This window comes from Nomascus leucogenys, chromosome 7b (assembly GCF_006542625.1).
Source record: "Nomascus leucogenys isolate Asia chromosome 7b, Asia_NLE_v1, whole genome shotgun sequence".
NCBI classification, from domain to species: domain Eukaryota; kingdom Metazoa; phylum Chordata; class Mammalia; order Primates; family Hylobatidae; genus Nomascus; species Nomascus leucogenys.
Window position 1 is genome coordinate 66208250 of NC_044387.1, and position 24118 is coordinate 66232367.

Sequence of the window (24118 nt, forward strand, 5' to 3'; positions counted from 1 at the left end):
AGGTGAGAAAAGCAAAGTGCAAAAGAGCATATATAGTAGGCTACCTTTCTTCTTAGCAGTAAAGACGAAATAAGAAAGCATCCGTTTATCTGCTTGCTTTTTTCAAGAAGAAACACAGGATAAGCCAGAAAAAAATGAAATTGGTGGCCCTAGGAGGATGTTAAAATTGGAGGACTAAGTTAGAAAGGACATGGTAGGGAGTATATTGTTTTGACTTTAAAATCATGTTAATATTGTCTGTATTTAAAAAGTAAAATCAACAAGAATGAGAGAGGGGAACTCCTAAAACTAAGCGCAAACAGCAACAGATGTATTCGAATAAACTAACTGTGAAAGGGAGAAATTGCATAAAATTTCAAAGTAATAAAATAACACTGAAGAGAAGAGAGGGATGAATCCAAGTAGATTTTGAATGAATTTGAGTGAATCCAAGTACTGTATACCAAAAAAATAAATAAAGAGAATAAACCCAAAACTTAGTAGGTTTATTTTATAATTTCTGAAATTTTTTCAGTGTATCATAGAATTAAGCACATTCATAAATACTTTGATGTTGGTAGCCAAGGTTCTCACTGTTGAAATAAGGAGATACAGATAGGAAATAGAGAAAGGCAAATGAAAACCCTGTGGAGTTGGCTTACACTTAGATGTAACAGCATAACCCAATTTCCAGTACACACACACACCCGGGGTTAGAATCAATGTGGCTCCAGTAGACATACAGAACACAGCCAAATCCCAGATTTTAGTTTCTAAATACTATTCCTCACTAAAGGGAACCAGAGATTGCTGGAGTGGTGGAAAGGGAAGGTAAGAGATAAGCCTGGAATGTCTTGTTCCAGAAATTAAGAAATACTCAAATAATTGGAGCATGTTACAAAGGCACAGGGACTAGCTTGAACAGGCACCCAATGGCCAAATCTAAGACAATATGACCATCAAAATAGATGAAGACATTTATCGATTATAGCTCATTGATTAAGAATCCATGAAGCCATACTGATGACTGTTATATATAGGCATATAGACACAAGAGATGGAAAAGCACGTCCCCATATTAGAATTCTGACTAATAATGAAGGAATAATGGAATTAAAGAAAATTCAGTTCACAACCATTATAGCAAAAATTTATGCAGGCAAAATGGATGCTAAATATAGGGGACAAAGCTTGATAAGGAACAGGATATTTACACAGTCTCGTGGTATCTCTCACTACTTATTAATTACGAAAGGAAAGACAGAAACTGTCTGCGGTGGAAGAAATGCACAATACCTTAACCAAGTGATCAGGATTAAACCTCAAACAGGCAGACACATCGTGTGCTTCTGTGTGTATGAACTGAGAAGGGAATAATACCACTTATCTAGTAGTCCAACCAAAGTCTCAGAGTTTAATCACGGAGAAGCATTAGAGGGACCCAAATTGAGAAACAGTCTGTAAAATAACTGCCTGTATTCAAAAATGTCAGTAGCATGAAAGCAGGAAGGAAAAAAGACGCTGAAGAACTATTCCAGATTACAGGAGACTAAAGAAATATGACAACAAAGTACAATATGTGATTCTACCTTAGGTCCTATATCAGGAAATTGCTACATAGGACATGGTTGAGACAGTTGACAGAGTTGGAATATGATTTTATATTAGATAAAATCATCAATGTTAAATTTCCCAAGTTTGTTAACAAATGTGTATATGTAAGTTAATGTTCCTTTTGGGAGTTACTCTGAAATGCTATAGGGTAAAGGGACATGTATGTTACCTGCTCTCAGATAATTCAGAAGAAGTGTATTTGTGTTCTGGGGCCGGGGAATGGAGGAGAGACAATGAATAAGTTAATGTGGCAAGATGTTAAAAATTGGTGAATCTGGGTAAAGTGTATTTGAGTGTTCTTTGTACTATTGCAGTTTTTCTGTAAGTTTGAAATTATTTCAAAATAAGTTAAATTTTTTAAAATTCATAGAAGTTTTTATAACTGCCTCAAACTGGAAATAACCCAAGCATTGAGTTGGTTTTTTTGCCCCCCAACCCAAGTATTTATCAGCAGAAGATAAAATTGTATCATCAAATAAATTGTAGTTTACATATATATAACAAGGTGCTACACACACAACATTGGATGAGTCTCACATTTTGAGGAACACATATGCAGATTATCAACTTGGGGAGCAGAAATACATTTTGCCCTTTGCTGTGGCTATTGCAAAGGCTAGTTCTTCCTCCCTGACTGCCCCCATCTGCAAGTAGTAGGAACAAGTAAGTCCCCAGTCCTAAAACTGTTAGGAAACAAGAGCTGCTAAAACAGATGCTCCACTAAGTGTTAGGTTGGTGCAAAGTTACTGCAGTTTTTGCCATTAAATGCAAAAACCGCAGTTATTTTTGCACCAACCTTAATGGACTCTGCATGTGTGTTGTGGGAGGGAGGGGTCCTCTGAAGGATAGAGGACATGAAGGATTGCTGTCTAGTGCTGCATTTATGGGGAGGGGTTTAGGGGCCAATGTTTCCCCCTTTTAAGGATAAAAATCATAATTGAGACCATATCTAAATGCCTATAAAAGGCAAGTTGGGAAATGGTAACTCAAGTCACAGCAGCTAAAAGAAAAGGGAATGTCATTGCAAAGGTAATTGAAAGGTATTGGACTGTTTTGGAATATAAATTTTTATTGGCATTGGGGATCCCTTATCAGGAATGCTTCTTCAACAAATCAAAAGCATTTTATAGTTCAGATGACTATTGAAAGGTAGAAGAAGAATTTATGCTTTTAATGGTTTGGTTTGGGAAGATTCCATCAGTGTACTAAAAAGAAAATACGTTTATTATATACTGAAAAGATTTGTTCCTAAAGGATCAAATAGGGAAATAACAAATCTGATGCTATGGGATTATGTAGGAGTATAAAATATAGCATATGAGAAATTTTAATACTTTTTTAAAAACTTATTTTTATCTAAAAAGCAATTTTCAGCTCATAAAGAAGTGATAATCCAAGTGTTAAGAGCACTTTTTACTGTAGAAATGATATAAATTATGCATAGATTCCCTGGAAAGCCCTCAAAAGTCTGCTAAATTCCTATTGCCACCAAATATTGTTTCTTTGGGGAAATATATTCTGATTCCTAACAACCAACAATAATCATAAGTTTTAAATCTCTCCTGTCTCCTCTCATGCAGTTTATGAAATGGGTTGCTTTTCTTTTTGTAGCTGAGGCCACAGGAGCTGGAGGGATTGCAAAGGCCTTTATTAGAGCATCCATCTGGTGACCCTGGCAGGGAAACTTGGGATCTAACTCTAGGATCTGGCTAGGGCTCTGTAACTGTTAGCCAGCCCTAACTTTCTAGGATAATTATATTTATAGTGGCTTTGCCTCAGGAGGTTTCTGGAGGTTGGTGACCATGCCAATTATTAACTCCTTAGGTTCCTAATGTAGAACATTTAGGAGTAACAGGAGTTGTTTTCTTTGCTTCTCAACAGGTGCCTACCTATTGGGCCGCCTTTGTACCTTGAGTTTTCAGTTAGCAAAATGTGAATTGTATGACCTATTTCTTCCTTGACCTCACAGGTGGTGTTAAGGATTCTTGAAAAGTGGGTAAGATCCTTAGAAAAAAGATGTTCATAAAGTGTGACTCCTAGGACAGGATACAAGATAAATTCTGTCCCACAAAACACCTCATATTTTGTATAATTAACTATCTTCATGGCATTTGCGTTTTCTACAGTTCACTGATTTTACCTCTTCAGCTTTATTTACTATGCTGCTTTTTTGTGTTAAAGTGAACTAGTGTGTCAGCTTAAAACACTTGTGGTGAATAATTCATATCATTCAATAAGCATTAACTCTTAGATGTGAAGTCTTATCAGCCAGGGCTATGAAATATAATTGTCAATGGTGATAAACAATTATGCTTTGGTTTTTAGTGAATGAAAAAATTAAGAATGAGGGAACCTTAACATTTTTAACCTAAAAGATTGTATTTTGCCAACTTTCCTTGGGCAATTTGTGAATACTGCAGATCTCAGGCATATGTCATCAGTGATTCTAAAGAGATTGTATTTGTTCCTGCATTTGTTCTTGAGGGTAAAATAGCTTTTCATTTGAATGATGCTTTTGAGTTGGCAGCAGGACAGGGATCAGATAATTTGTTGTTGCTTACAGATTATGTTTTACTTTATTGTGATGTAATTATAGATCATAATTCTCATTTTTGTCCTTCTCTTTTTTCCCTTCCTTTTTCTAGTACTTCCTCCTGTGCTGGTTCCAAGACACAGCGAATATAATCCTCAGCACAGCCTCTTAGCTCAGTTCCGTAACTTAGGACAAAATGAGCCTCACATGCCACTCAACGCCACTTTTCCAGATTCTTTCCAGCAACCCAACAGCCACCCGTTTCCTCACTCTCCCAGTAGCAGTTACCCAAACTCTCCTGGGAGCAGCAGCAGCACCTACCCTCACTCTCCCACCAGCTCAGACCCAGGAAGCCCTTTCCAGATGCCAGGTAGGTTGGAATGTTCAGTGATGTTCTGTGGTCGTATCAGACAGTGTTATCACTGTGTCACGGAAAAGCTGGGTCAACCTGCAGTGGAGGGAGGTTTTCAGCCCTGGTATATGACATAGTGCTCTCGCACTTTTAGGATAAAACTTTGGGAGAAAGGAGACCTCATAGCCAAGTAAGCAAATGTCTTATTTTATTTGTCAGGCACAGATGCTTGAATAAGCTATATTTTTCCCTTGTTTTTAAAAGGTTTTGAAGCAGCTGCATCCTTCTGGGAGTGGCATAATTGTTACAGTCTTTACTCTTGATAAAAAGAAAAATAGTGTGTTACACACATTTGCTGTTATGAGAACACAACCTCAATCAGCATCGTTTTCATACATGGAAAAAACTCCTGTTGTAAGTGCAACCTCAGAAAAAATATTTCCTCAGGGATCCCACCCCCTACTTAATTAAATTCATTTAAATGATGATGTAATCCCAAGAAACGTATACTTTAACAACAAAGGAATTACAACAGAAGCACTGGAAACCATCTGCTTGTTCAACTTAGCAAAGACAAAAAACAATTATCCTCTTTTTTTAGACATAACTGATGGTGTAATGGTTATCAAAATAAATGATTAATAAGGACATTATATATTTTTAAGTTACAGGTTAATGAGCAAGCATCTCCAAAAAAAAAAGAGTGCCAAATTTCTTGCCAGTAGACCTTAAGAAAGATACCCTAAACAAAAATATACTTAACATCTATTAATGTTTTCGGAAGGGAAAATGACTGGGCAAGTGTGTTTATTGGGCTGCTTAAAATGTTTTTAAGTAAATTTGAATTCAACATCAGTGCTGGGCCTTCAAAAATTGAAAAGTGGTCCACATTTATATTGCTTCCTTTTATTTATGTATTTATTACCTTCTTTTATTTAAATCTTGTTTATTTCACATTGTTTTGTCTGTTTTTCACTCCAAAGCTGTTTGGGATGAGGGTTGGGAGATAGACTAGTTTAAAAATCAAAGTAACTGGTGACTTCCTGTCTACCTCTCTCCTTTCCTCCTCACCATTAACCTGTATGATGGGCAGGTTAGTGGTGCGGAGATACATTTCAGAAGACTTTTGAGCAGTGGCAGCCCAGAGTGGCCCCAAGATTGAATTAAAGGTTATTGCCTGAATTTACACTTTGTCCCTAAGGCAAAGGCCAAGTAATGGAAATATGGAAAACAGTTGCAAGGGATGGGAGGAGGTGCTTGTAGGAATAGTAGAATAGTATCAAGAATTATCGGGTCCGTCTTGGTTGTGCTGATGCCATAGGTTGCCAATGAAATTTTCACCAGCTTCTTGGCAGAAATTCATTGACTTGGGCTCAGAGGAGGCTCTTTGTCTTTGTTCCTGGCTTGAGATAAAGCTGAGTCAGCCTTACAGCTGCAGAGAAGAGGCTGAATTAAAAGAAGCTGGAAAAGGGGCAAAAGAGGCATCCAGAGAAGGTCCCAGTAGTCCCGTCTCAGTACTATGAGTTGTTGCTTGTTAGCAGCTGGATGTGAAGTTACCGGGTTGTGAATCAGCTGGAGAGTGAGTCTTGGAAATCACTGGGGCTCTCTGATGGAACGACATGAGTTGTTTGTATTTGACAGTTGCTCTGAGTGGTCTCGATTACTTATCCAAACATTTATGATTCCCTCAGGTAAAATTTTGTCTCCAAGGCTCTGACACATATGCTAGATGAGCTCATGATAGCTAGTGAGGAACTTGCTTTTGGCTGGAAAAGCATTATTTGTGAGAAACCTATACCCTTTGTTTTATATTAAGAAAATGCAAGACTTGTGTTAGTGTTCTTTGTTTAAAAAATGTTTGCCTCTTATTTGCCAGAAGAAACATATATGTACATTCTGAAATAGAAGATAGCTGTGATAAACTGATTCATTTTCTATTATTCTGTTACTAGAGATTTTAAAGCTAGTGATTATTTAAATGAGTAGGGAGAATGTGGTCCTAACAGATTCCCTAAAGTCATGGAAAATTAACAGTTCAAATCAGTAGGCTATAATGAAACTCGGTAAATTTTCTAAAAGCCCATAGATTTAATGCAAAAGACCCTGAAGCTCCTTTTCTTAAGAAGTCCAGTGAAGCTTTCAGAGGTTTTCCATCTACCAGTGAAATGCAGAAGTCCTCTCAAAGCAGATTATATTGAAGTGTGCTTAAAATACTCTTCTGATTGCTTTTAAACAGCATGATCCTGGATAGGCAAACAGCTTCTGGAACTGGCATATAGTATAATACTTTTCCTCCCACTGAATTTTCACAAAAATGTATATGATGTGGCATGATTAATACTTTTCAGAAATTGTACATCAAGGCCAGTGCCTGTAGCCTTTAGTCTTTTAATGGGAAGATTGAAATGGCAACTTGATCTCTTGAGAATTTCAGTACAGAAGAGGATATGTGTTTTGAGCGTGTATGTTTACTAAGGGTTAAGAAATAACTTCTTTAAAAACTTTGTAGCTGATACGCCCCCACCTGCTTACCTGCCTCCTGAAGACCCCATGACCCAGGATGGCTCTCAGCCGATGGACACAAACATGATGGCGCCTCCCCTGCCCTCAGAAATCAACAGAGGAGGTAAAACTAATTGCTCCCTGTTCCCTTTCTCAAGAGTCTAAAGTTTGTCCAGATGTTACTTTCTCTCACAAATTGTTATTAGTCTTTAAAAAGAGAGCTATTTGAGAAAAATAGAGCCCAATGTTAAGAGAAGCTCAGTAGAATTCCTGGATAACAAGTAAGTCTTTAATTTAAAGAACAAATACACTGACTTAACTGATGAAGACCTGAGAATAATTTTGCAGTTATCTGTTTAGATCTTTCATACTTAATAATTTTTAACTGTTGATGAAAATTTGTTTTTTTTTTGAAACAGAGTTTTGCTCTGGTCACCCAGGCTAGAGTGCAATGGCGCGATCTTGGCTCACTGCAACCTCCACCTCCCAGGTTCAAGTGATTCTCCTGCCTCAGCCTCCTGAATAGCTGGGATTACAGGCACACACCATCACGCCTGACTAATTTTTGTATTTGTAGTAGAGACAGGGTTTCACCATGTTGGCCAGGCTGGTCACGAATTCCTTGACCTCAGGTGATCCGCCCACCTTGGCCTCCTGAAGTGCTGGGATTACAGGCATGAGCCACCACACCCAGCCAAAAAGGGTATTTTTAAATGAACAAAATGATATTTAGAAACAATAAGTATAACAGTACTGAAGTAGAGTTTTCACTGGTGATTTCCAAAGTGGAAGTTGGTATAACTGGGCTGTCCAAAGACTTTCTTCTGTAATTAGGATAGATGCTCATAAACCCCATCTATTTTTCAGTTCTTATATATGTGTAACTGCAACTGGAACAAACTAATAGAATTTCTTGCTATTTGTTTCTAACTTTGTTACTAAAAGAAATTGAGGCACAGGTTTTTCCCCTTCTCAGCCTGAAGAACTTGCAAGCAGAAATGAAAATTTCTTTCCCCCTCCAGTAAAGGGTGGATCTTTGATTCCAGCGCTGTATATATCCTTAGCAGTGACTGAGTGGAGGATGCCATCATTCTTCCAGCTCTACATAGGCAAGTAGAATAGACTTAAGTGAGCAGAGAACTCAGGTAAATAAGTTTGGTAGACTCTCTGAGAATCTGTTAGAATCCACAGCCACCCTGGCAAATAAAACTGTTCTTAAATAACCTCTCATGAAGGAAAGTGCTTCGCTGCTGCACTCAACACATGGCATGGGTCATGCAATTTGTATGTTAATGCAAATGGAAGTTAAAGCGCAGTTTGATTACTAGGTATGTCTTGTTTCATTTTAGTGCTTTTTTATTAAAATAGGAGATACTTATTAAAATAGGAGTTGCTTATATTTTTAAGTACTTAAAATTGGTTTTGTCTCTATGACACATTATACAGTGGTAACTGCATGCCATTATACATTTATCCAAACCCATAGGATGTACACCACGAGTGAACCCTGATGTAAACTGTAGACTTTGGTTGTAGGTCTGTAGGATAAATGTCGGTTCATCAGTTACAACAAATGTGCCATTCTGGTGGGGGATATTAATAATGGGGGAGGCTAGGAGGGTGTGAGGGTGGGGGGCATATGGAAAATCACTCTATCTTACACTCAGTTTTGCTGTGAACCTAAAACTGCTTTAAACGTCGATTTAAAAATTGGTGATGAAGGTTGGGCGCGGTGGCTCACGCCTGTAATCCCTAGCACTTCGGGAGGCCGAGGCAGGTGGATCACCTGAGGTCAGGAGTTCAAGACCAGCCTGGCCAACATGGTGAAACCCTGTCTCTACTACAGATACAAAAATTAGCTGGGTGTGGTGGCGGGCTCCTGTTGTCCCAGCTACTTGGGAGGCTGAGGCAGGAGAATCATTTGAACCCAGGAGGCAGAGGTTGCAGTGAACCGAGATCACACCATTGCACTCCAGCCTGGGCAACAAAGCAAAACTCAGTCTCAAAAAAAAAAAGAAAAAAAAGTTGGTGATAAACTCAACGGACCTTTCTTGGATGTGCAGTGTCATAAATTGGAATGTATACCATTTTAATCATTATGATTTTTAAAATCTTTTTTATTGCCTCTATTTTATGGTTCCTGATTATCTCTTGAACATCTTATCAAACATAATTCCGAGTCAATGAACACTGGTTGGGGGAATTTATGTTTGAGGACCAGGATACCAGGAGAGAATAGGCACAGTACCACACTATTAGGAGCATGTGGACCCAGTAACTATTATTACTAAACCCAAAATGTCTGATTTCAGGAAACAGATCTTTAAATTGCTTTAAGATTTTTTTCATTTAAATAGCTTTAATTTTTTTTTCCTTTATAGTCAGTTAATATTTTCACGAGGAAGGAATGTTGGCCATTTTTTTTCTTTCCCCCCTCCTTTTTTTTTTAACTTCTTTTTAACCTTTGGTGATTTTCCTAGAGCAGGGGTCAACAAACTACAGCCCACAGGCCGATTCAGCCTGCTATCTGTTTTTGTAAATAAAGCGTTATTGGACCACAGCTGTATTCATTCATTACATATTGTCTATGACTGCTTCTGTGTTACACGGGCAGAATTGGATAGTTGTGATAAAGATTATACAGCCCATAAAATCTTTCTGGCCTTTCACAGAAAAAATTTATCAACCTCTGACCTAGATGAATAGTATTTTGAAGTATGCTGATGGCTGATAAAAGCCTTCTGTTAATAATGTTGCAGTCTGCTTTAAGATTTGGCACTTGTAAATCACTAAAGTTTTGCTCTTTGAATTACAGCAAATTGACGTGGCAGAGTTGCTTAGCAGGCAGGGAAGATAGTGTATGTTTTTAGCTATTTACGTATGTAAAGCAACTAACTTATGTGTGGGCTTTTTAATGAGTATTTTCCTTGTTTTGTGTGTGTGTGTGTGTTGTTGTTGTTGGTTTTGTTTGTTTACCAAATTCTAAAGTAAAGTGCATTTTAGTATTTGTGGAATTTGATGTTAAGAACACAGAGGTGCTTTTCCCTTAGCAGTTATAGTCTGGGCTTCTGATGTGAACTTTCTTTTATTTCTTTTATTATTGTACACCCAAGACATCATAAACCTCAGATCATTATATATTGGTATGCTGGAAATATATGATTTGTATTCCTGGAATCTCTAAAGCAGTGGTACAAGAGGTTTTACTACAGAAGGAATTCATCTTTAGAACCTTTTAGTTGCAAATGTTTAGAACCATGTTCTGTTTGGAGATTTGTTAGTCTTAAGAGATTTGACTTAACAAGCTGCATCCTGTCAGTAAAGTTGGGTAATTTCCATTGTTGGCCCATTCTGGGAATGGAGAGACAAAACACACCTGCTCTGCATGACTTAAAGCAAATATAAGGAAGTTAGCATGAAATCTGGATGAGAAAGATATGATTCATTCTGTAAGAATGGCCAGCTGGCAAGATTTCTTCCTGAGTTTCAGAACGGGAGCAACACTGTAGCTGTGATAGTTATTGGCAACTTAATATGAGGTAAAGTAACTTCTTATCAATAATTAGAAACTGATTTTCATTGCTTTGAATAAGCATAGGCATAGTCTTTGCCAAAAGTAATTCATTTTTATGCCAGTACCTTTGGCATATTTCCTATCTTCTATTGTTCTCTTCCCACTTATTTTTTCACTTGTCACTTGTTGTGTTTCTTTAGATGGTGAGCCAAAGTCTGTGGTAGGGGTGATTTCCATTTCTGCATATTACAGAGCAATTAGCGTATTGTTAATATTCAGCAAAAGTTTTTGCTATACTTCCTTAGCTGGTGTTTTGGTTATCTGATAGTAATTGGAGAAAATTGTTTTCCAATTTTCTCCAATTAGGAGAATAAGGAGAATGTCATATTTAGTAAGAAGTACCTGCTTTAAACATCATAGAAAAACTGTATACATCATAATAGCAATTGCTTTTCCAGTGTCTTCATTCCATGATCCTGAGCCAATTCAGCAACATGGTTTCAGTTTTTGAGAGCCTGAGGCACTAACCTTGGTTGATTATAACATTTTCTTTCCTCTAGATGTTCAGGCGGTTGCTTATGAGGAACCAAAACACTGGTGCTCTATTGTCTACTATGAGCTCAACAATCGTGTGGGTGAAGCGTTCCATGCCTCCTCCACAAGTGTGTTGGTGGATGGTTTCACTGATCCTTCCAACAATAAGAACCGTTTCTGCCTTGGGCTGCTCTCCAATGTTAACCGGAATTCCACTATTGAAAACACCAGGCGGCATATTGGAAAAGGTGAGTTTTTGCTTTAACCTCTTTCAGATGTTTATCTGTTGTGTCCCTATTCCTCTAGAGCTGACTTAAAATCATTCCTGTAACAAACTATTGTGGCAAAGACCAGGTAATGTTCACTTGCTGCAGTTTGTAAATATTTTTCCAGTTTTTGCTATCTGGAAGCTCTTGCAGTCAGTGATTTTTGTGGTCGATCAACTCTCATAATATTGAAATTAATTAGTTGAAATTATGATTTGCCATTTTAAGACACTATTCTGTATGATATTTTGCTACAGAACAAATTAGCTGTTATAAAATGAATTATAACCTAAAATTAAAAGCAAATTAAAGTTAATTGCTTAATTGTATTTCAAATAAATACTATAACTCAGTAAATAGAAGAACTAGATTCTAGCACAAACATCGTGCAAGGTGGCACGATAGAACCCTGCAGTGATTGTACCCCCAAAGGGACACCAAATTGAACACCTGTCCATATAAGACAGCACCTTCAAAAGAACAAAAAATCAAGCATGGATATTTTTATAATAAGAAAAAATAAGACCAAAAAACAAGCCTAGTAAGTTATGAATATAGTAAGTGACTATATATCCTCAGCCTAGGCTGAGTGGAGTAGATAGAGTAGGGGTAGGATTTCAAATAAATCCCGAACTTTTCTTGGTAAACTTGATTATTTCATAGCAGTATGAGTGAAACCATTCTGAAACTGTCATATGTAAAGATGAAGCAAGTGACTAAATGTGTGGATATTGTTGGGAGCCTGGGTTTCCACTGTGGAAAACAGACATATAAATGGGGAGGGGAGGAAAAAATAAACCCTGTGAAGGAGAATAGAGGTATCAGTGCAAAATTCTGATTTTAATAATACATATGTGTATGTATGTATACATGTTTATGTTCTCATGTATTACGTATGTGCGTATGCATGCGTATGTATATGCGTTTTTACCTGCATATAGTTTCTGATCTGCCTGCTGAAAGGGCCCAGAAGCATACATACCCAGTAGCAATAAGCACATCTATTGTTCAGATCATCATCGCTAATACCATGTCCCACTAAAAGGAACTAGGGCTCCTTGAAGAAATGGCTGACCCCTAGGCTGGGATAGGTAGGCACAGGAGGACCCTGGAGCATCTTGTTGTGGCAGAAGTAAAGAAATGCTTATGGAAATCATGGGGCATGCCTCAGGAGCCAACTTGGAGGGCCTTCCACTGGCCAACTCTCAGACAATTTGAGCTCCAAAATAATTACAGTGATGAATTTTACCTCATTTATTTTATTTATTTTTTATTTATTTATTTATTTATATTTTATTTTTTTTTGAGACGGAGTCTCCCTCTGTCACCCAGGCTGGAGTCCAGTGGCGTGATCTTGGCTCACTGCAACCTCCACCTCCCAAGTTCAAGTGATTCTTGTGCCTCAGCCTCCTCAGTAGCTGGGAGGTTACAGGTGTGCACCACCACGCTTGGCTAATTTTTGTATATTTAGTAGAGTCTGAGTTTTACCTTGTTGGCTAGGCTGGTCTCGAACTCCTAACCTCAAATTATCAGCCTGCCTTGGCCTCCCAAAATTCTGGAATTACAGGTGTGTGAGCCACTGTGCCTTGCCTCAGTACGGTATTGAATTTTACACCATTGAAAAACAATACAAATTTATAAGTCCATACTCATAATAAATAGATAAATAAGTGAATGGGGAAGGCTGGTTGATAAATGCAGACTCAGTGCTAAAGTTTGAATATCATTTTGCAACCATCATAGGATCAGGCAAGAATCATCAATGGATGCTAAATATAAAGAAAATGTTTATGAGAATCAGTATATTTGCATGGTCTTAAGAGTGTTTACCCTCAAACTGCCTGTTAGTACAAGGGAGAATAAAAAGCATTAACTAAACAGTGGAGAAACTGTATCATTTGTATTTTAATTGTAATTGTATAATTGATGCCCTGTTTTGACTGGGAGATCAAAATTATCATCACCAATGAGAGACAGATGGGTATCATATACCTCCAGATGTCATACCCTGAGAAGGCCATAACATCACCTACGCAGGATTCCAGCTGAGAATGCAAATCCGAATCTAATCCTGAGGAAATATCAGACAGACTCAAAGCAAGAAACATTCTATTAAAAAGGTTGAAGAAGGGGGACTAACTTTTTCAAAATATCAGTGTGAAAAGACAAAGGTATGGAAACGTTCCAGATTAAAAGCAGTAAAAGAGATATGACACCTGCATGCAATATCTGACCCTGGACATGATCCTGTACTGAACAGGAGAAAAAATATTAATAGTGTAAGGGACATTATTGAGGTCAGCAGGCAAAACTGGAATATGAATGGTAGATTAGACCAATGTTAAATGTATTAGCATTGCCAACTATACCATGGCTATATAAGAGACTATCCCTATTCTTAGGAAATAAGTATTTAAGGAAGTGGTTCAGGAAGAAATTAGTATATAACGATACCTGTCTACTCACCGTCTGTCTATCCAAAACCTGTGTTACAATACATACATACATACAGACACACACACACATCGCACAGTGCGTGTGCAGCAGCAGTGGGGAGGGAGGGCCCAAGTGATCAAGCAAATGTGGTAAATTGTCACAATAGATGCATCTGGATAATGGTTTTATGGGTGTTCTTTGTTCTGTTTTTCTTTGTTCCCTTTCAAACTTTTCTACAAATTTGAAATTATTTCCAGAGTAAAAGCATGAAACAGTGACCTACTATGAAATTTAGAACAGTGGACCAGATTAAAAGGTTATTTATTAGATGCTTTAAAAGCATTCAGGATAAAGTGTAACATTTAATCCTGAGGGGAAGAAAACTCCAACTCTTAAATCAGGAATTGATAGATATTTTCTTATATAATTAAAGGAAAAAAACTCTGACTATAAATTTAATAATGAAATGCTAGAACCTAGGTTCATAACATACATAGATATCTTTCTATGGTCTGTAAACCTCTGAAATTGTATGTAAACACAATTTTGCATACATTTGGGAGGGAAAGACATACTTTTCGTTAAATTCTAAAGACGACTCTTACCCCAAAGTAGCAAAGAAAAATTGTACTATGGGACATTTCCTCTTAAAAACATTATTAAGAAAATAAGGATTCTTGGAATGCTGTTATTTAAAATTGTTCCAGATGCCCTTAGTAGTGTACTCAAATATACAATTATAGATAATGGAAATAAGGCAAGATTATCATTTTGTGTAGATTATATGTTTGATTGACAGTATTCTCGGGATAGATTCTTGAAGTGAAATTGGTAGATCAAAATCTATTGATGTATTTCACCAAATTACTTTCCAAAAAGTAATTTCAGCGCTTTGGAAGGCTAAGGCAGGTGGATCATTTGAGGTCAGGAGTTCGAGACCAGCCTGGGCAACATGGTGGAACTGGGTCTCTACTAAAAATTAGAAATTAGCCAGGTGTGGTGGCACACGCCTGTAATCCCAGCTACTTGGGAGGCAGAGGCAAAGTTATCACTTGAATTTGGGAGGCGGAGGTTGCACTGAGCTGAGATCAAGCCACTGCTCTCCAGCCTGGGTGACAGAGAGAGACTCTGTCTCGAAATAAATTAATTAAAATAAATAGATAAATAAATAAATACAGACATACATAAAATGAATTTGCACTCCCACCAGAAATATATGAGTGCCTTTCTCCCTTCATCCATGCCAGTATTATGGTTGGGCATTGTGCCTATTCAAATGATATGATTATTTATCTAGAAACCTCCAAAGAATCTATCTTTTAAAAATTATGTAAGTCAGTTTCCTTTAATCTGGTAATAACCAGTTAGAAAATATAATGAAAGGGGAAATCGCCTTCCCAATAGCCACAGAAAACATCAATTTCTTGGAAATAATCTGAACCTGCAATATGTGAGAATTACATGAAGAAACCAAATTTTACTGAGAGAAAGAAAATTTGAATAAATAGGCAGTCTGTGTTCCTTAAAAGGAAGGCTTAATATTGTGAGAACATTTTGAGCATATTAATTCCATCTAATTTAATTTATAGTTTAAAACAACTCTGTTCAGAATCACAATGTGATTTTTTTGAAAATTGGAAAATGTATTCTGAATATTACCTGGAAGGATAAACAAGTGAGGCTAGCTAACTTTGTAAATGGAAAAGTAAAGAAAAAATTATTGGCATTAGGGTTAATAAAACATTGTAAAACTACAAGTAAACTAATGTGTAGACAAAACAGTAGAATGAGTTAAACTCATACTATACTGTATATAAAAATATGATGTATGTTAAATGAAGCATAGCAAATCAGTAGAGTCTTCTAATGGTTCTACAATAACCAAGTTAGCATTTGGGTGAGGCTGGGAAAGAGAAACCCTGACCTCATACCATATATGCAAACAGATTAATGAGTTGAATGTTTTTCAAGAGGCAAACAATTAAAAAGCTAGAAGAAAATATGCTTGATCAGAGAGGCAGAAATTTTCTAAGCATAAAAAGCAACAAAAGACCATAAAAGGTTTGACTAAGAGGTTGCAAACTTCTGCAGGTTAAAAATATGTCACGAGTAAAATTAAAAGACAAAGGACTAATAGGGAAACAAATAAGAAAGTATTTATATCCTTCTTACATGAACAGTTCATTAAAAAATAATAAAAATAGGACCCCAGTGAGATAAATAGGTAAGAAATGTGAACAGTGAATTCACAAGAGAAACACAGATGGCTAATAAACTACGAGAGCATATCCAGCCTCACATGCAAATTAAACAATTATTTGTCAACTATCAATTAGGGACATTTTGTTTTTACTCTACACTCAAATTCAGTACTGGCACGGGTGAAATGAGAAAAGCATTCCTACACTGCTGGTGACAGTGTAAATTGATGCATTCTGGAAAGTCATTTGGCAGAGTTAATCAGCAGCCTTCGATCCAATAATTTAACTTCCAGGAATCTCTCCTAAGGATATTATCAAAAATTGTCCAGAGACATTTATCATGGCATTACTATAAAAGCAGAACATTGCTATCAACCCAATGGTCCACTAATGGGAAAAATCATTTTAAAAACATTCATACAATCATGCAGATATTTTAAATGTTTGCAAAGACATTTTAATGATACCCAAAACCAAATACAGTGTATCAAACTATTAATAGTTATTGCCTCTGAGTCACTAAAAAAGTGATAATATTTTCTGCTTCTTTATATTTTGATTTACTTTCTGATTTTTCAGGATGACAATTTGTCATTTTTATCATCAGGAAAAATTAGTAGCACACACACTTAAATTGTTTTCTCTACATCAGGCCAAAAAAATGGGCTTCTGCTCTAGCAGCTATTTAATTGTTACAGAAATGCTAACCGCTGTGTACACATATAAACACAACTTGTAATGTTTTCTATAAGACACAATATAGCCTTGACTAAGCCATACCAGAGTTACCTACAAGGTGGATCATTTAAACCCACATGGGATCTAACGCTGCTGGGTGACCTGTATAAAGTCATCTCCCATAATGGTGTGGTGCTTTGTGAGAATGAGGTTTTTTACCCCTACTTTCCTTTTTTTAAAGACAGGGTAGGCCCAATTTCCTACACTTTAAGCACTCTGGGTCTCACAGGAAGAAGTTCGGAGCAGGTGATAGTTTAGTGAGATCTAATTTTACACACACAGTATGACTTTTCTAGTTTCATTTTCATGGTTTTTTTTTTGCTGGATCTTATGTCTTACAGCTCTCGGCAATACTTCTTCCACCTGTGGCTTTCCAGTTCCTCTCTTCTCTTTCTCCTCTCTTCCCTTTCTAAAATTTTCCAAACATCTTAGCTGTACAATAAATGCAAGAGCACTTTATAGTAAATACATAGCATCCAGGTTTTATTATGCTATATTTTTAGAGTGAAAATATACTTTCGATGTGTGGCCAAATAGGACATTAATCACTTACCAAAATGAAATTGCTACCTTTTGTTGTTGTTGTTGTTGTTATTTGAGATGGTCTCACTCTGTCACCCGGTCTGGAGTGCAGTGGCTCAATCACAGCTCACTGCAGCCTCAACCTCCTTGCCTCAAGCAATCCTGCCACCTCAGCCTCTGTGTAACTGGGACTACAGGCATGCACCACTATGCCTGGCTAATTTTTTGTATTTTTTTTTTGTGTATGTGTGGAGACGGGGTTTCACCGTGCTGCCCAGGCTGGTCTTGAACTGAGCTCAAGCAGTCTGTCCACCTTGGCTTCCCAAAGTGCTGAGATTACAGGCATGAACAACTGTGCCTGGCCTATTACTATTTTTAAAACATTTTGTTATGTTATTTTCTAGAAACCTCCTAGATACTGTATTAACTAATACAGTTAACTAAGATTTTATCAGTCATACATCAGCCATCCCCAATCTTTTTGGCACCAGGGACCATTTTCATGGAAGAGAATTTTTCCACAGGGGATGGGGAAGGGATAGTTTCAGGATGAAACTGTTCCACTTCAGATCATCAGGCATTAGATTCTCATAAGGAGCACGCAACCTAGATCCCTCGCATGCACAGTTCACAATAGGGTTCATGCTTCTATGAGAATCTAATGCTGCCGCTGATCTGACAGGAGGTGGAGCTCAGGCTGTAATGCTTGCTCACTCACCTCCTGCTATGTGGCCTGGTTTCTAACAGGCTACAGACTGATACTGGTCCATGGCCCCGGGGGTTGGGGACCCCTGTTGTACAGGACTTAGAGAATAACTATCTAACTAGCCAAAGTTTAAATCCATGTAAATTTAAGTTTCTGTGTTGAAGCTGCACAGGTGCCTTTGAGCTATAAAAATTAATAATAACTAAATGATATGCTTTGTCTTCCTATAGGAGTTCATCTTTATTATGTTGGAGGGGAGGTGTATGCCGAATGCCTTAGTGACAGTAGCATCTTTGTGCAAAGTCGGAACTGCAACTACCATCATGGATTTCATCCTACTACTGTTTGCAAGATCCCTAGTGGGTGTAGTCTGAAAATTTTTAACAACCAAGAATTTGCTCAGTTATTGGCACAGTCTGTGAACCATGGATTTGAGACGGTCTATGAGCTTACAAAAATGTGTACTATACGTATGAGCTTTGTGAAGGTAAGTGAGCTCTGACTCCTCCATTTAGGGTTTAACATACTTTTGCTGTGCTTTTTTTTTTTTCGCAGTATATGAATGTATATCCTCTTGATAACATATTATCATATTAGCTGACTTATTATCTAGGCATTTTTAAACTTTAACAAAAATGTCAATTATTAGGAAAATATCATTGGAACATAGGAGTACTTGTATTAAATATCAATAGCAGTAGGTTTTAATAGCCTTTTCCTTATTCAGATAGCACCGCTTTAGCTATTGTATTACCAGTAGAATATGTTGTGATATATTTAACATATAATTTAAATACATGGTTGTTTTATGAGATCAGTTGAGTAAGCATATCTTCCTTACTTTCATTCTTTGTTTTTAGTACTTTTATGATGGTAATGCTTGTTTTTGTTTCAACAGTAAGCAAGTGATCTTTTTGTAAAAATTAAAGTTCATCACATTGGAAATTGTGTTTGGTCAGGTTTTTTTTAGTGGTTTCAGTAAGCCTCATGATTTTCTTACAATTCAAAAGTTAATAAGGCCCTTGCTCAAGATAAATAGATGCCTTAGCTCAAAGATTGCATTGTAAGGTTTGATGAGGGAAAAGGTTAAAGACATTGCTCATAATAATTGATCTTTTTGCTGTGTCATCTTCTGCCTCTGAGAAATAAAAATTTTTAAGATGCCATTGAAATCTAAAAATCCTTAAATGTCTGATTAGATTTCATGAGTCAGTGACTTATTCTAGTAACTGACCTGTCTCTGAATTCTCAAAAATAAATTTCATCCTCTCATACTTTGAGAAACAGAGCTAATTATATATTTGAGTGAGGCAATTACCTTTTATGTCTTCTCTTCGGAAGCTCACCAAACTTGTTGTTAAACCTGTTTTGTAATGTATTTATTACTGAGGATAATTTTGGAGCCTTACTTGTTAATCATCCCTTAGATCAAAGATATCTTTTCCTGAATATAATTACTTTTCCTACTTATTTAAAGCATCTTAGATTTTCAGTGTGTTCCCTTAGTGTTTGTTTTTGTGTGTGTGTTTGCTTGCTTGCTTTTTGCAGTGTACTTCAACAGTTATTTGTAGCTGAGTCTGGTACCTTGTTAGTATCAAGAAAATTTTTTTACCTTTTAAAGAGGTTGACCTATATGCTATGTACATATGGGACTGCAAAGACCTATCTTATTCATTGTTAACATGTGCTGTTTAATTTTTGACTTAGCATTTGGCTCAAATGATTTTTAAAATAAGAACAGTGACCTGCCAGAAGTGTTTTTGTTTATTGTTTTAATTGGTATGGAGGAAATAACAGCTCTTGAGAGTCGAGATGCAGTTTCCAGTTTTTTCTGCCGTTTTAACCGTGTGATTAAGGCACAGATTTCTTCTCTGGTTCTCATGTTTATCGTCTTTGAAATGGAGGTGGATGGAGTTGAGAACTGTGGTAATTATTATTAAGGTCCCTCAGTGAGTCTGTTATTGAAGGAACACTGTAAGAGAATTTATGACTTTAATGTTTCAATTAGCTTTCTGCTCAAACTCATTTCTTATTGTTTACCCAATCAATTTTAATTATTTTACTTTTGTAGAGTTTTAATAATTTACTTTTACACAAGTAAAAACAACCTTTACACTAATAAAAGGTATTTATAATGCAAAATTATGCATTCAAAATTTATTAGATTTCATTCATTCAGCAGATATTTTAGCACTATTTCAGAGAAGTAATACAAAGATGAAAAAGCACCTAAAGTCTCTATCATCAAGATCCTTATGCCCTAGTATATCTTTAATTATAAACTGATAAGAACTAGAATGGAGAGTTATACAAGATATAATGAACTTAGCCTGGAAGTTGGATTTGGAGAGCTGAAGGTAAATATTATTTAAAAATCCTGCTGAATGTTAAAGAGAAGTTGTTTATCGTATATTAGCAACAAAAAATTTGCACACTGTTTTTACAAAACTGTTCTTTATTATAAGGACTGCATACTTTATCCTCTCCCATTCAACATTTTAAAGAAATTATAACAGAACATTTTACTAACAATAGCCAATCTTGTGCTGTTTTTAAAATGATCGTTTTTGGATGTTAACATAAAACACATTTTATAAATTATTTGTACTTTAAACTCTATGTCTGAAAATTCCAAGTCAGCTCAGCTGAACACGTATTTATGGAGCTTCTGCTTTCTATCATTATGCTATATATTGGAGGTAAAGATAAATTTCTGCCTTCAAAGTTCTTGCTATCTGATGGAGGAAACCTGCACATAAGCCTGTAAATTAAATTTAGGAGTTTGTTTATATTTACAAATGCATGAGTGTACATACATCTATGTAGATATATATATCTACATAGATGTAGTTCATACAAGTTCTGATGTTCAGATATATTTTCTTTTTTTTTCTTTTTTTTCTGTTTTTTTAAGACAGAGTCTTGCTCTGTCGCCCAGGCTGGAGTGCAATGGTGTGATCTCGGCTCGCTACAACCTCTGCCTCCCAGGTTCAAGCAATTCTCCTGCCTCAGCCTCCCGAGTATGCTGGGATTACAGGCGTGTGGCCACCGCACCCGGCTGATTTCTGTATTTTTAGTAGAGACAAAGTTTCACCATGTTGGCCAGGCTGGTCTCAAACTACTGACCCCAAGTGATCACCTGCCTGAGACAGAGTCTCTGTCACCGACGCCAGAGTGCAGTGGTGTGATCATGGCAACCTCTGCCTCCTGGGTTCAAGTGATTCTCATGCCTAAGCCTCCGAGTAGCAGGGATTACAGGGATACACCACCACACCTGGCTAATTTTTATATTTTTAGTAGAGATGGGGTTTCACCATCTTGGCCAGGCTGGTCTCGAACTCCCGACCTCAGGTGATCTGTCCATCTTGGCCTCCCAAAGTGCTGGGATTACAGGCGTGAGCCACCGCACCTGGCCCCAGATATATTTCTTAAAACTACTGGAGTAGATAGATAGCAGAAATAAATAGAACCCAACCTTCTCTGATATTCCTCATGAAACAATGATTAAAGGATTAATCAGAACTTCACATTCATTGTCCACCCCCACCAATGAGTTTTTGATCTTTGCAGTAGCAGTTACTTTTCTTTTTCATAGTGACTTTATTCTATGGAACTGTACTGTCTTAATGCACTAATTCTGCCAAGCTACCTTCTTGTACAAATGAATGATAGAATGTATTGATTCATGGCAATGGCTAGGTGTCGATAATAGCTTTTTGTATACTTGAATGTACTCCTGCCCGTTTTGCTTAGAGACTGAAAGATCAAGAGCTGTGTGTTGATAGGTGGACCTTCAGTGGCTGAATAGGGAAGAAATTGAATGTCAGTCTGTCTAGCATAGCTTTTTTGTTTTATTTCCTTGATGATAAAATGAGAATAATAGCTATTACATTACTATCAGTAATGGGCAATTAAAATAAAAGTTTTAAAGTGTCTTTATTAAGACAACTGTATAATGTATTTTAAAACCTTCATTCCTCAAGACCAGTAGTAATTCTTATTGGAATCCATGGATGGACCCTGGGGAGCTAACATCCATCCCTTGAAACTGCCTGCCAAATTATGTGTGCGTTTGCGCATGTGTTTTTTTCTCTCCAGGGGTGGGGGGTCAGGGAGTAAAGATGCATAGCTTTAATCAGAGTCTCTGGTTATGTGAACTCTTCTTACTTAATAAGTTTAACCACTGAGTTAAACAAGTTAAATGACCTCCAGTATGTTTTTCCTAGGGCTGGGGAGCAGAATACCACCGCCAGGATGTTACTAGCACCCCCTGCTGGATTGAGATACATCTGCACGGCCCCCTCCAGTGGCTGGATAAAGTTCTTACTCAAATGGGTTCACCTCATAATCCTATTTCATCTGTGTCTTAAATGGCCCCAGGCATCTGCCTCTGGAAAACTATTGAGCCTTGCATGTACTTGAAGGATGGATGAGTCAGACACGATTGAGAACTGACAAAGGAGCCTTGATAATACTTGACCTCTGTGACCAACTGTTGGATTCAGAAATTTAAACACACAAAAAACACACCTTGGTAACATACTGTTGATATCAAGAACCTGTTTAGTTTACATTGTAACATTCTATTGTAAAATCAACTAAAATGCAGACTTTTAGCAGGACTTTGTGTACAGTTAAAGGAGAGATGGCCAAGCCAGGGACAAATTGTCTATTAGAAAACGGTCCTAAGAGATTCTTTGGTGTTTGGCACTTTAAGGTCATCGTTGGGCAGAAGTTTAGCATTAATAGTTGTTCTGAAACGTGTTTTATCAGGTTTAGAGCCCATGTTGAGTCTTCTTTTCATGGGTTTTCATAATATTTTAAAACTATTTGTTTAGCGATGGTTTTGTTTGTTTTAAGTAAAGGTTAATCTTGATGATATACATAATAATCTTTCTAAAATTGTATGCTGACCATACTTGCTGTCAGAATAATGCTAGGCATATGCTCTTTGCTAAATATGTATGTACAGAGTATTTGGAAGTTAAGAATTGATTAGACTAGTGAATTTAGAAGTATTATGAGGTGGGTGGGGGGAAGAGGGAAATGACAACTGCAAATGTAGACTATACTTTAAAAATTCAGTTTGTTGCTTTAAAGAAACAAACTGATATCTGAATTTTGCTGTGTTTCCATTTTTTAGAGATTTTTATCATTTTTTCTCTCTCTTTTGGCATTCTTTTATCTCATACTCTTCAAAAAGCAGTTCTGCAGCTGGTTAATTCATGTAACTGTGAGAGCAAATGAATAATTCCTGCTATTCTGAGATTGCCTACATGTTTCAATACCAGTTATATGGAGCGCTTGAATTTAATAAGCAGTTTTTACGGAGTTTACAGTACAGAAATAGGCTTTAATTTTCAAGTGAACTTTTTGCCAAACTTAGTAACTCTGTTAAATATTTGGAGGATTTAAAGAACATCCCAGTTTGAATTCATTTCAAACTTTTTAAATTTTTTTGTACTATGTTTGGTTTTATTTTCCTTCTGTTAATCTTTTGTATTCACTTATGCTCTCGTACATTGAGTACTTTTATTCCAAAACTAGTGGGTTTTCTCTACCGGAAATTTTCAATAAACCTGTCATTATTGCTTACTTTGATTAAAAATTTGTCATTTCCTTTATTCACCTACTAGATTTTAGGATCAGTAAAATTTGCTACTCTTCTGAGAGTTTTTTTCTCAAATATCCTCCACCAAACATGAATGAAATTACTAATACAGAGACTGGAACACAGCAGCATGAAGAGACCGGAGCCAATTTAAATCAAAAAACAAAGGACATGTACACCTTGAAAAACTGCCAAAATCTAAGTGTATAAACTTTTTAATTTTAGAAATTACAGCAGCAGCACTTTTTGGTTAGTATCACGTAGTCAACCAAAGCAACAATTTCTAAACTGCAGATGAAGATACAAGCGTGACTGTGGGAGGAGGTAATAAAGGGGGAGGGATGAGAACTCACACTGCAGCAGGAAAAGATGACTACCTTTGCAGTCTACTTAAGGCTGGGATGATCCCAACACTACCCAGTCCCCCACAAAAAAGTTTACCAATGAGGGACACAGATTGAAGTAGACTTAGATTATTTCCTGGCCCAATAGACACATAAAAATGTAAAGGAGAAAGAATAGCATCTTTCCTCGAGTGTGTTTATGAGACCTGAAATTTAAGGACCCTCCCTTTTTAAACCTAGTTTTAAAGAAAAGAATGCCTTGCTTT

At 36.8% G+C, this 24118-nt stretch overlaps 1 protein-coding gene across 2 annotated transcripts in view; it reads left to right on the forward strand.

The window, feature by feature from the left end:
* SMAD1 (SMAD family member 1) overlaps positions 1-23492 on the forward strand; it is a 75677-nt gene extending 52185 nt beyond the window's left edge. The window contains exons 3-7 of one of the 2 annotated variants that reach the window (XM_030816197.1): positions 4239-4496; positions 6988-7104; positions 11055-11276; positions 18128-18384; positions 22124-23492. In XM_030816197.1, the coding sequence (XP_030672057.1) occupies positions 4239-4496; positions 6988-7104; positions 11055-11276; positions 18128-18384; positions 22124-22267 (998 nt within the window). In that variant the 3' untranslated portion in view covers positions 22268-23492. The remainder of the gene's footprint in view (positions 1-4238; positions 4497-6987; positions 7105-11054; positions 11277-18127; positions 18385-22123) is intronic. The other variant, XM_030816198.1, reaches the window with a different exon arrangement.
* The last annotated feature ends 626 nt before the right edge of the window (positions 23493-24118 follow it).